At 38.0% G+C, this 13520-nt stretch overlaps 1 protein-coding gene across 3 annotated transcripts in view; it reads left to right on the top strand.

The window, feature by feature from the left end:
- Positions 1-13520, top strand: part of slc6a8 (solute carrier family 6 member 8) — a 62982-nt gene that overhangs the window by 44037 nt on the left and 5425 nt on the right. Inside the window, exons 10-14 of one of the 3 annotated variants that reach the window (XM_067414330.1) lie at positions 1620-1722; positions 1917-2017; positions 2179-2349; positions 3444-3557; positions 3734-7635. In XM_067414330.1, coding sequence (XP_067270431.1) covers positions 1620-1722; positions 1917-2017; positions 2179-2349; positions 3444-3557; positions 3734-3742 — 498 coding nt within the window. In that variant the 3' untranslated portion in view covers positions 3743-7635. Of the gene's footprint in view, positions 1-1619; positions 1723-1916; positions 2018-2178; positions 2350-3443; positions 7636-13520 lie in introns of those variants that run through there. The other 2 variants (XM_067414328.1, XM_067414329.1) reach the window with 2 other exon arrangements.

A 13520-nucleotide genomic window follows, 5' to 3' on the forward strand; every position in this document is an offset into this window, starting at 1 on the left:
TAATTTCACAGTTAATCAAATTAATGTAGAAACAACATAAAGACAGTATATTTTAAATACTTGTTTAAATGGCATCTTTTTATGAATGAAGGCCAGTATTACTTTTATTATTATTTTTATTTTACATTTATTATTAGGCTTCAAATATAACAGTTTTTAATTTAAGTAAACTTTGAACAATGCTAACATAAACCCATAATACATGTCATGTTTACTCCTGCCCTTCCTGTCTTAACAGTTAGGAAATTTACAGAAATATAATAAAGTTATAAACTATAAATTAAATAGTTAATCCTTATTAAAGCTACAAAAGTTATTTAGTCAAGAGCAGCGAGTCATTTTCTCTGTTCCCTTTGTTCTTTAACTTTACTGACAGGAAGCTTTATTGGCTGCTGTCCCTTTAAGAGCAGACAGACACGCGGATCTCACTGTTTATATACTACTGTCTATGGATCGCGCCTCATTCTCTTACAACTCTTTTTGTTCATTTTAGACTTTATATAAATCACTTAAGATTGCTCTTATGAGGATAGTCGTAGAAGATATGCCTTAAAGCAAGTCTAAAATGAAACGTAAGCCAGCCACTTCTGTTGAGCGCGCAGGGCTCTGAGATGATGCCGAATGACCACTGAATATGACGTCAGCATCAAACATACGTTGAGCCGGAGACGAAAGATCTTTGATTACGTGCCCAGATATGCTAAAGCCCATATTTAAACGAACTAACGCGAACGCAGATAGAATTTCAATCAGAATAGGACACCTGATAGTCTGAAAAAATAATACCTCTTTTGGAAAAAAATAATACCTCCGAGACCACATTTAACACTTTTAATGGCCTTAAATTTGACAATTTTGATTTATCACTTTTTAATACTTTTTAAAACCCCGCGGACACCCTGATCATCTAATCTGTAGTTGTTTACTTTCTTTTTATCAGCTCTTGCTACGCCCTACTATCCTTTCTGTGAACTTTTATGAGCTTATTTTGCCGTTGTCTGCATTTTCTCTCAGGCAGAGAATACACAAGGATGTGGCGGCACGTATGACGTAGTGTGAAATTCACATCGGCCAATCAGATGTGATTTTCGGCTGCAAACTTTTGCGGTTGGTTGGTTCTACAAAGGAAATGCCCATATTTGGATTAGATAGTCTTATACACAGCGGTGAGAGCTTTACAATGATACCAGGCATGACGTTTCTCTGAATGGAGACTGCAAAGGAGCTCGCGTTAGAATAACTTTTGATGATTTCGGGTAGAACTCTAAAGGTGCAAGTTGACAAAATATAGTGAATTAACCACATTAATGTGTAATGTCGACTTTTTTTTATTATTTTGACATGAAAGCTTACATGTTAAGGGAGCAAACTGGCCAAAATCTCAAAATTGACCACTGCATGAAAAAACAATGTTTTCACCTGTCGTGTCTCGCCTTAAATTGATGAAAAGTTACAGATGGGAAAAAAAGTAATATTTCAAGTGAATGTTTACATTTTTTACTTTTTTTATTTATCAAAGTATTATGGGAAAAAAACCATCCCGGTCCATTTAGACATTCAGTAAAATAGGGTCCATTATGACTTCATGCCAACTTATGATTTCTCCATTGTGTCTGCAGGGAGGGATGTACGTCTTCCAGCTTTTTGACTACTATTCAGCCAGTGGAATGACCCTACTGTGGCAAGCATTCTGGGAATGCGTGGTTGTCGCGTGGGTTTATGGTAAGAATTGCTTCATGCAGGTGTTTTTAACATTCTCACGTCTCATCACTTTTATCAGAACTACTGCAGGCATTAATCTTCTGGTGTTTGTAGCATTAAGATACAAATAGCACGTAGGACCATGTGCTGACACTAACACTATTCTAATCTTACACACGCCCACAAGAGTGCTGACTTTATGCCGTTGTGTGCAGGTGCTGACAGGTTCATGGACGATATTGCCCGTATGATCGGTTACCGGCCATTCCCGTGGATGAAGTGGTGCTGGTCCTTTATAACTCCATGTGTTTGCATGGTGAGTGCTGGGAAATACTCCCACCTGTTCATGCCTTTAAAAAAGGTTGAGTCTGTCAGTATGTGCACCATTAAAATGATATCAACTTAAATGTTAATGCTTGTATAATTTGATCAGATTGCTGACTCTGATATGGATGCCATTGTTCTGCATGTCTTCAGGGTATCTTCCTATTTCACCTGCTGAACTACAAACCTCTGACGTACAACAATGTGTACGTGTACCCGTGGTGGGGAGAGGTGATCGGATGGTGTATGGCTCTCTCCTCCATGCTCTGTATCCCCGTTAGCCTCTTGTACAAGCTCGCTGGAGCCAAGGGAACATTCAGAGAGGTGTGCACCATTTCAACCATTTCACTATTCAAACCCCTGCTCTGATTCCCATGCACTTAAATGGGCTATAATAGGAGATGCGGAGGGCATTAAAAGAGTAGTTTACTTCATTTAAGTGACCCAAACTAACACCGTCCAACCCTATAAACAAGCAACAGCAATTAGCAGTAGTGCAAACGGTCCAGAAACAGCAGTTTAATATAGCCGTCGGGTGCCGTTGGAGTTTGACTGTGGGTCAGTTACCTCACAGAAAAGCATCAGAATTACTCATGAGAAAGCGACGCGTGTATTTATAGTAACTAGGCTAATGGTTGTCATTCCTCTGCAGACAGACCGCACTGCTTCACCCCCTCAGTGTTTGCTTCCAAACACACAGAAGACAACTGAGGGTTGAGGCATGTTGTGGGAAAACTAGCACAGGATGCCGGACAAAATAGAAGAATAGGGATGTGGAATAGTTTAGCTTAATCGTGTTTTTACAGCCATTGGGTTTAGCAATGTGTGTGCATGATACAAAGAAAATATGAATATATTGAGTTTTTCCCTCAAAATTGCGAGTTTATATCTCAGGTGTAAGTTATAAGGTCAGAATTGCATGTAAAAAGTTTTTTTTTTTAATTTGATAAAAAAGGTAATTGCAACATTTTACCTCACAATTTTGACTTTGTCTCGCAATTGTGAGTTTATCTTTCACAATTCTGACTTTATAATGCAAGATAAAGTCAGAATTGTGAGAGAAAACATCGCAATTACCTTTTTTATTCCATAGTGAAAACAAGCTTCCATAAACATATATTTGTAAGATTGGTGAAAATGTTCTATGAATCATTTCACTCAAGAGTGAAATTTCATTTATGCTTTGTTCCAGCAATTAATATTTACATTTTCAACATTTTTAAGCTGATTTATAAATAAATAACTCATCATTTGCATGCATTAGCATGTTTGCTTTGACACCCCTAGAAAATAATGCAGGATAATGAGGGAACACGTACTGACACTCTGAATAGAAAAGTCAGAAGCTATTTGTTGACAAAGCTTAGTTTGATGGTCATTAAGAATAATTGTCGTTGTCTCCTCTGTCTTTCATGCAGCGTTGGGAAACTCTGACCAAACCAGTGTGGGGAGCCCATCACCTCGAATACATGGCCTCTGACACTGACATTAAAAGCCTGACCTCTCTGTCTCCTGGAACGGAGGAGAACAAGGTGATCATTTTTGAGAGTGTTATGTAGATCAAAGGGAAATCCTACGACAACCCTCCTAAGGCAAGCTGGTTGAAGAAATCCTCAGTATTTATTTGACATTTTATGGAATTCTGCATCATCTTACAGTCTTAAAACAGCTGATGGATATTGATGGTTACATTTGTTTCATACTACAGATCCTCTAGCATGCACATTACCAGATGTTCTTCCTCTTCCACCAGTCTATACACGATTAAAAAAAGAAGAAAAAGATGTGCAATGTTTTGTGACTTGTTATCGAGACTTGCAGGACGAAATCAGCGTGTCTTTGGAGGGAGGGGACAGTATAGTGTAGCCTATAACTTCATTTGACAGCGGCAGAATTCCCACAGGCAACTTTCCTGAACATGATAAGGGTCTCTATGCACTGACACATGAGTATCAAATCTGAGCGAGAATCATAGGTTCAAATGGAAAATCGTACAAATGCTTCCTTGATTTTAAATTGACCCATAATGACATCCAGAACAATGAATGATAATAGTAATTCACTTTCTCAAATTCATGAAATCTATTCAAATAATATACGCGTCGATAAATGATGTTGAGTTCAACGGATCAGCGAAAATAGATACAGATCTAACCATCAAATTAAATTCGTCTTTGCAGATTTCATGTCAATAAGTTGATAGTTGCCAAACGATGCAAAATCATTTCTGTAGCTTTCTCTCAATGTGTCTTCATCTGAGAGCGGTGACCTCAGTATCTGGTGCATGATATCACAGCGTTTACTGGATGTGCCAAACGGAGCATGACTTTCCATCTCTCTTCAAGTTTGTCAGGAGATGGTTTTGGTTGCCATAAAAAAAACAATATCTTCAGTTGAAATGTACTGCATGCTTAATGTGTTCTGCAAACACGTAGAGTTTTTATTAGACACATACAGGCACTTTAAGTTGCTTGTGAACCAAACAAGCATTTTATTAAGGACTGAATTGTTAAAGTCAACATGAAACACCCATTATTTTTTATAATGCAACCAATAACATCACTTTACTGATTTAAAATGTTCCATGCCGACTTTAATAGAAGTTTATGCTTTTTGTTTCAGTTCTACATTTTGAGTGCCAGTATTAATGTTCTATGATATTCTTAGTTTATTTAAAATCTTAATGGATTATAAAACATTTTTAAAGTCATTATAAAGATTCCAGTAGCTTTAACTAACATATAAATATTCCACAGTTTCTAACTAGGCCTGTGCAATATGGACTAAACAATATAATTAAGATTTTTTTATTGCAATTACAAAATGTATACCTGTCTTTTTTTGGAAGCCGGCTCTATTGACGATATTTGCTGGCAACACATCTTTGCGTAAATGATACATGATGCCGTTGGTTATTTCTTTATGCCTTTTTGAACACTTTTTGTATGTTATACAGTTTACAATTGCCTGTATTATAAATTTGTGTTGACCTGGTTCGGAATAAGCCGATGTTTTACTATGTAAACGCGCGCTAGACGGACGTCTTCAACCGTTGTGCTTGTCTCGCTTCATTTGCAGCATCTTGCGCATGACACTGCGTTTTACGTGGCACTCAAGGTAAAAGTTAAAAATTTACCTCTAGTTATGTCTCGAGTTTTTAACCTCTAAAACGAGTTCTCTTTGAATAGCCCATATTCGGTTTTGCCACAATGATAAGTTTGAGATACGTTTCTTGCAAATTACCTGGCTCCTTTATCCAAAATATTCCCAAACCACAGTTGATTTTTTTTTTGGTCAAGTCCTTATCCTGCCCTGAATTCACCTTCACTCTGCTTTCTACCGTGTTATAACAGTAAACCAGCACATAATTTCACGCTCAAGCGCACGCATAGTGTTGGGAAAAAATTGCAAAGGAGCCATTTTAACTCTTTAGAAATAAACTAGTGTCTTAGTTTCCATTATGAGTTTACACAAATGAAAGTAGACCCTTTTCGACTGATGCCTTTGTCTTATCAGTAGGAACAAAAATCACTATTGGTTCCGCTGTTATCAGGGGAAAAATGCAAGAGATCGTGTCATGAAGCGTGCTTCAAATGAACATAAGCCCTATTTGAGGTCGATAGGTAAACGTTTGGATTTCCTGCCCAACATATTGTAATTACTACATGGACCCGCCGTTAACTGACTTCATCACTTCCTGTGGAGCTTTTTTTTCAGCAACTAACTGACTAATACAATTTTGTTTGAGTTGGCCTCTTCTCATCGACTAACATTTAGGCGACTATTGGTGGCAGCCCTAGAAATTGCACGCACACAACGCAATTTTATTACAAATGTGATCAATTACACAGCACTAGTTTGAATGCAATTTGTCAGAATATCAAAGAGATTTGAAAACAACTATTTGAAAATCAACTGTTTTCCACCTAGACCCACCGGGTTGTTGTTTTTTTGCCAATTTTAGGTGCAGAACGCTTGATCTCTGTGGTTCTGCTGTAAAGCCTGTGACAGCGGGTAAACTTTAGACACATAGTTGCCAAACTTTGCCTTCATTTGTCTTAAGTTGAGAACCCATGGACAAATAGCCAAGATTCTACAAAGACAAACCGGCCTCATTCCAACCTGTGGGAATTCTGCCCTGTAGGAGAATCAACTCAAACACTAAATCATTGTGGCGTTAAAGATGTAATCCGAATGTACAAATTAGTCTACATAATGTAAGGCTTCAGAATACATTTGCACATTGATGTAAAATAATCTGCTAGCACTTTTTAATCGTGTTAGAAAGCATTTTTTTTTCTTGTGATTTACATACTGTAAAATAAATCAGAGATTTATTTTGTGAAGGCTATTATTTTGCTTATGCATATAAATATAAATGATGTGTTATATTTTAACGTTTGATGCCGTATGTACTTTTGATAAAGATGATAACAGGGAGTGGGAATTCTTACAGAAACGCAGTTGAAGGGAGGCATATGGGACAGATAGCACATGAATCTGGTTTTATTTGAAATATCAAGTGCTGCCGTTGTTCAATGTTTTAGATTGTGTGTGTAAAACTCCAGTATTTTCTGCCGACCACCCAGCTCGATTTGGTTTTCGTTGAACAAACCAGCTAAATTGGAAGTTGTTTTGTTCCTTTCTTCTCCCACTTGAAAATACCCATAAAACACTATGGTTTTGAGCTAAATTTGAGCATTTCAATGATGAAACATTCATCAGTGCATTTACCCTTTAAATGGGTAATACAGTATTTTCCCCTGACCATTTTAGTGGCATATCCGTCGATTCCCATAGTTGGAACATGCCTTTATGAGTGTGTAGTGAGAATGAAATGATCTAAGTGCCCCTCAGACATCTGAGGACTGAGATAGACCTCCTCTGCGATTCACATTACGAGTTACTGGTTTACCAAAGGCCTTACTCGGTAACCATTTAGTCCAATTAGAGTGTAACGAGCTAAAGCGCAAACAAGGAACCAGTCAAATTTAATTTGCTTTCCATCCAAATAAGAGCTCGGGTTGGTCAGTAGATCAGTTATTAAATAGTGATTATAAGTAGAAATGTTTATCTAGAAAAATACATGTTAACAAAACAAGCAAAAATGTTGTCATTGTGTGTGCTCTGCCAAATGTTCTCGACAGTATCTTTGCACTGAAGGTTTGCTGTATGATGCTGTAAGACCTTAAAGGGAATGGTGAATAGCACAGTAGGATCACAGATGATTGAGCACTCATTTATTAACGAGATTAATGATTCCAAAGATGTCTCTGAGTAGAACAGAACAATGAAGCAGCCCTCAAGAGAGAGTCAAAAGCTTTGGGTGACGATACTGTCTTGAAACTTCACAGGTAATCTGGTGATAAGCTCATTGAAGTCTTTCATTCTTGTGCTTTGTAACACACTGTGACGTAACCATGGTTGTCCGTTTTTAAATCTAACAGTAGTAAGCTAAGGTAACTGTACTGTGTATGTTAGTGTCCCATCTATCTAACAGGATCCCTCTCATGTAAGAAGGGCTTCATGCTCCACACTGTGATCTTGTGCTGATCCACCTGCCCAAATCAAAGCAACAAAAGGCAATAAACTAACTCCATGAAAAATGTATTTTGCTGTTGTCGTCTCATTTACAGATGGTTATTTACAGTGGGTTATTCTGTCTATGTATATATCTCATTTCTTTTTCCGAGTTAAAAGTGACATTGTTTACAAGCTTTTTAAATGATTTCATAAGATGGTCAATTTCAGCATCTCAACACACACCCATGTTACACCACATTATAGGGCGTCAAAACCACATAACTTTTGTATTGTTAGTAATATTTCAACATGACCATACTGGACCGAAGCAACTTAAGATTTCGATTATCCAGACTTTTTGTTTTGTTTTTAGAAAATGAATTAAAATGTATCAAATATGATCATGCTTTTGAGAAATGTTAATCTGTCAATCATCATTGTATTGCATTATATGTTTTGGTCCCACAATAAAAACTACAGACCTCTGATCATAAAACCAAGCATTTAAATATAATTTTGTAGGGAGATATAGAATGATAACTGATATTTATGTATTTTTATGCTAGTAGTCTCTCATACTGATATAAAGATCTCATTGAGTTACATTACAAGCTGTCAGAATTGAATCTTAAAGGTGCTGTGTGTGGCATTTATAAGGATATATTGACATAAATGCAATATAACAACATTTAATGTTGTGTAAAGACCATCAGTCTGTACGCTCTGCTGTCTCAGACAATGAAATCTTTGTCCCGTGTTGGCCACCGTAGCTTCTCTACTTCGAAAGAGAGGGGTGGGTGGATGCAATTCGCAAACCTCACCGCTAGATGTTGCTAAAATTTACACCGTGCACCTTTAAATATTAGCAAATGCACCAAACTGCATATTTTTGCTCAATTTGGGCCTCAGAATAAAATTGAGGTGTTTTGCCATCCTCCAGTATGAGCTCCATATTATAACTATGAGAGACATAAATGCCTCGTATATCAAATGTTACTCAAAAAACATGCAAAATTAACTAAAATTCCATAAACTTCCATTTCATAAAAGTATTTTTTTCTGAATATTATTTCATTTGTCAGGGTTACAGATCCATAATAATGTACAGTGGCTTTATATCTGTATTATTTGGTGGACTCTATAATCACCATTAGTGCAGTTTTATATCTGAGTGAAGATCTTTAGTTTTACTGTCCACAAGAGCATCATCACATCACTATTTCCTGGCGGAGCAGTGGTTGTCTGTTTCAGGGCTGTTTACCGGGGCGGGCAGGAGGGCCAGTCATGATTCTCAGGCGGTTCAGACTGGTTTTAAAGACAAATGCCTGTTTGTCAGGAGAGCGCAGCTGCCATATTAAGCCGGGCTGCGGTTGGCAGAAGTTTGTTGACTATGTTTAGCTGAGCTACTTTGCTCTATTTCTGCCCAGAGCCTGAAAATGTTGGGCGTTCGGTCCTGTAGCACAAAAGCTCAAATCAGCTCCCACTCGCTTAAACACGTTTACATGAGCTAGTAAACCATGATGATGAAAATGATCAACTGTTTACACTCAAAAACAATGATGGATTACAGCTCGAAGCAGATGCATTAAATATTAACTTAATATTGGCTCACTTTGATACATCACATGGGTTGTGCTAAGATTTTTTGAATATTTACGCAGAAGCAGTAATTAAGCACTACTTGCATAAACATTTAGATCAGATTTTTAGCTCTGCTGCATTCTGTTACTGAGTACTATATGATAGACATGTAGTTTAAAAAGGCATAAACTACATTAGTCTGTAATTGCACAAAATGCTTTGAAAGATAATTGATGGAAAAAATCCAAACTGAGATCATTTTAGCTACATACAGGGTATGCTGTAACACAGGGCTATTCAAATCTTGCCCTGGAGGGCCAATGCGCTGCAGAGTTTAGCTCCAACCCTAATGAAACACACCTGAACAGGCTAATCAATGTCTTCAGGATCAGTAGAAAATCACAGGGCGGTGTGTTTGATCAGGGTTGGAGATAAACTCTGCAGGGGCAAGTTTTGAATAGTGCTGCTCTAAAGGCACATTCCCACAGGAACACACCCCCTTAGCAGAACTAAGTGGCAAAACATCCTAAAGCATGACTGGATTTACCGTAATAAGGGAAACTGGAAAACCGGAGTAAAGCAAACAACTATCTGCTTATATTAAAGGCAGTTGGAGAAGTGTTACAATACTTTTGCTTTTTTGTTAAAAAAGTTTAAATTAATGTTTAAAATTTATTTAAAAACCAAAACATCTAAGAGTTAAACCAAAAACCAAAACCTCCTCCCCCTCCTTCATCAACTCTTACAGCTGATGACTTTGCATCATTTTTCACAAACAAAACATCCCTCATCAGCAAACAGTTCTCCTCATCACAAACTGACAAGCACATCTCAACAACTAACACGAACACGCTTCCATCCTTCTCTCCACTCTCCAAGGCAGATATTTCTAAACTCATCCTTTCAAATCACCCTACTACCTGTCCACTTGATCCTATACCCACTCACCTCCTTCAGGCCATTTCTTCTTCAATCACTCCTGCACTCACTCACATTTTCAACACTTCTCTTCACACGGGAACCTTTCCCACAGCATTTAAGCAGGCTCAGGTAACCCCACTGCTTAAAAAACCCTCTCTGAATCCAGCACTTTTAGAAAACTACCGACCGGTATCCCTTCTGCCTTTCATTGCAAAGACCCTTGAGCGAGTTGTGTTCAATCAACTCTCTATGTTTCTTGAAAGGGACAACCTCCTAGACAACAACCAATCCGGCTTCAAAAGCGGCCATTCGACTGAGACTGCCTTGCTCTCGGTAACTGAGGCACTGAGACTGGCAAAAGCAGCTTCCAAATCCTCAGTGCTCATTCTGCTGGATCTGTCTGCTGCTTTTGACACAGTTAACCACCAGATCCTCCTGTCGACACTTAAGAAGACGGGGATCTCAGGAACTGCTCTCCAGTGGTTCAGGTCTTACCTCTCTGGTAGGTCCTACAGGGTGTCATGGAGAGGTGTAGTGTCTAAGTCACATCATCTAGCTACTGGGGTTCCCCAGGGCTCAGTCCTTGGACCACTTCTCTTCTCCATCTACATGTCATCATTAGGTTCCGTCATTCAGAAACATGGCTTTTCCTATCACTGCTATGCTGATGACACTCAACTCTACTTCTCATTTCAACCAGATGATCCTACAGTCAGTGTTCGTATCACTGCCTGTCTGACAGACATTTTTGACTGGATGAAAGAGCATCATCTTAAACTCAATCTTGCAAAGACAGAATTACTTGTTTTCTCAACTAACCCAGCACTTCATCAAAATTTCTCCATTCATTTCTCCAAGGCCAGGAACCTTGGAGTTGTGATTGATGACCAGTTAAACTTCACTGACCACATTACTGCAACAGCCCGGTCCTGCAGATTTGCTTTAGACAACATTAGAAAGATTAGACCCTTCCTATCAGAACAGGCTGCAGAACTCCTGGTTCAAGCTCTTGTTCTCTCCAGACTGGACTATTGTAATGCTCTTCTGGCTGGGCTTCCAGCATGCACTATCAAACCCTTGCAGCTGATCCAGAATGCAGCGGCGAGAGTGGTCTTTAATGAGCCGAAGAGAACGCATGTTACGCCTCTCTTCATCAAACTGCACTGGTTGCCAATGGCTGCTCGCATCAAATTCAAGGCTCTAGTTCTCGCCTACAAAACAACCACTGGTTCTGCACCAATATACCTAAACTCACTTGTTCAGACTTACACACCCTCCAGAAGCTTGCGTTCTGCGAATGAGCGGCGCCTCGTGGTTCCATCCCAAAGAGGCATGAAATCGCTCTCACGGACATTTTCCTGGACCGTTCCCACCTGGTGGAATGAGCTGCCGATCTCAATTCGTGCTGCCGAGTCTGTAGCCATTCTTAAAAAACATCTCAAGACACATCTTTTCCAATTGCACTTGACCAATACAGAATAGCACTTACTGATCACCACAGCAACGACCAAAAGCGCACACTCCTGGACCATATCTACGTCTCTCATCCGGATTTGTGCCTTCAGGCGGGTATGTTACATAGTTATCATAACTATCAGAATCCAGTGTTCTGTATATTGCGTACGTGAGTTTTTGTTGTAGATGGCTATTGCTGCGCGTTTAGCTAGAATACAAAACCAACCCATTGGGCCACTGAATCTGCATTAACGACAACAGCTGGGGCAACAGCCTTAGTCCTAATGGGTTGTTATCATAGCTATCAAAATCCAGTGTTCGGCACTTTGCGTACGTGAGTTTTTGTTGTAGATGTCTGTCTTTAAAAAAAATTAAAAAAAATGTTGTGTACTGTGCTAATTAATTGAGATTTCTTACAGCTCTTACAGGTTTTTGGCCTTGTCTGTTCCGTTGCTTCTATTACTCTCCCCTTTTTTGTAAGTCGCTTTGGATAAAAGCGTCTGCTAAATGATTAAATGTAAATGTAAATGTTATCGTGGGCACTTTAAAATATCGTAAATAATAATTTATTAACAATTAATATTTTTTTTATAATGCACTCAAGAATACTTTGCCCATCAACCGTATAAATGCTCAACACCGCTGTATTCTGCATCAAAGGGAAGCGCTCAGATGTAAATGAGAAGCACATGAACGAGTGAAGGAGACGCGCTAATGAAGTGCCACTCAGTGACAGCAGAGGGCGCTGATGAACTGCAGAATACAGCGGTTACCCGGAAACCCCGCAAACAATAGAAACGTGTGAAGTTTTTAAAACAGCAATTCGTTTTTTGTAATCTCAATGTTGTTCATCACAGCACCAAATACTTAATACTTAAAGACTTAATAGGCTGTTTATTTTCAAAATTAAACATTTTTATGTTTTAATCTGGACCACAACATGCCCTAATGATTAGAACTGTTCTAATTATTGTTCAGTAAAACTTTGAGACATACTACTTCATTAGTTAACATGTTAATTCATTATTACCAAACTGACAACGAAAAATTCTTATAAAGAATGAATTATTCGAAGCAATGTTAATTTCTTAGTTACTGTTTAATAACATTACAATCAAAATCAAAACTTTTTAATGGACCTAAGATAAAACTAACAATGATCAGTATTTATTAACTAACATTACCAAAAACATTATACTTTCTGTAACAAATGTAGCTGTTGCTCTTCTTATCTTAGTGAATGCATTAAATAATGAGACCTTATTGTAATTTTTTAGCCTACCTGTTGTTCTTTATAGCCTAATTCTTTTGCACTTTAATCTGTTTGAAAGAGTCAGTCAATAAATTGGGAAAAAGTAACTCATTACTTATTTGAAACACTAACAGATATTTGGTTGTAAATTTAATGCGTTCATTTACTAATTACTTGGGGAAAAAATAATCTGATTACGTAAAGTTTTCACAGGACAAATTTTTCTTCATTTACATTTATTAGTTTTTGAGCATTTATTAATTTATTTGTAATAAACACTTTAACGTAGGCTATTCATTTTTTTTATTTTTATGTTTACTGTATATGTAAAAAGCTCATTATAAAATGTTAGTTTCAGTCCTTGATTCTGATTGGTCAATGACTGTTTTATTCACTATAAAACAGGGCTATGACCAATTTATCCCTAAAACTACCCGTCACTGTAACCTCAGCCAATGAAATTGGTTGCAGGGCGGGATTTCCGCTGACTGCTTTGAGGGAAATCCACAGAATTTTGCTGCCATATCTTGTTCTTTTAACAGTAAAAGGTTTTCCCGTGACAGTGATAGCGCTCATTTGTCATCTGTGTCTAGTTCCTGTGTTCACACAGGTTTTAGTCTTTTCAATATAAAAGTCTTCACTAGTGAGTGGCTCACAGATTAAGACAGTCTTACCGCCATCTAACGGCGTAATAATGTAACTTGTTGCCGTCACTGATCTATATAGAGCAGGGGTTTTCAAACTTTTTACCAAGGACCCCCAA

Source organism: Pseudorasbora parva, chromosome 13 (assembly GCF_024679245.1).
Source record: "Pseudorasbora parva isolate DD20220531a chromosome 13, ASM2467924v1, whole genome shotgun sequence".
Taxonomy (NCBI): domain Eukaryota; kingdom Metazoa; phylum Chordata; class Actinopteri; order Cypriniformes; family Gobionidae; genus Pseudorasbora; species Pseudorasbora parva.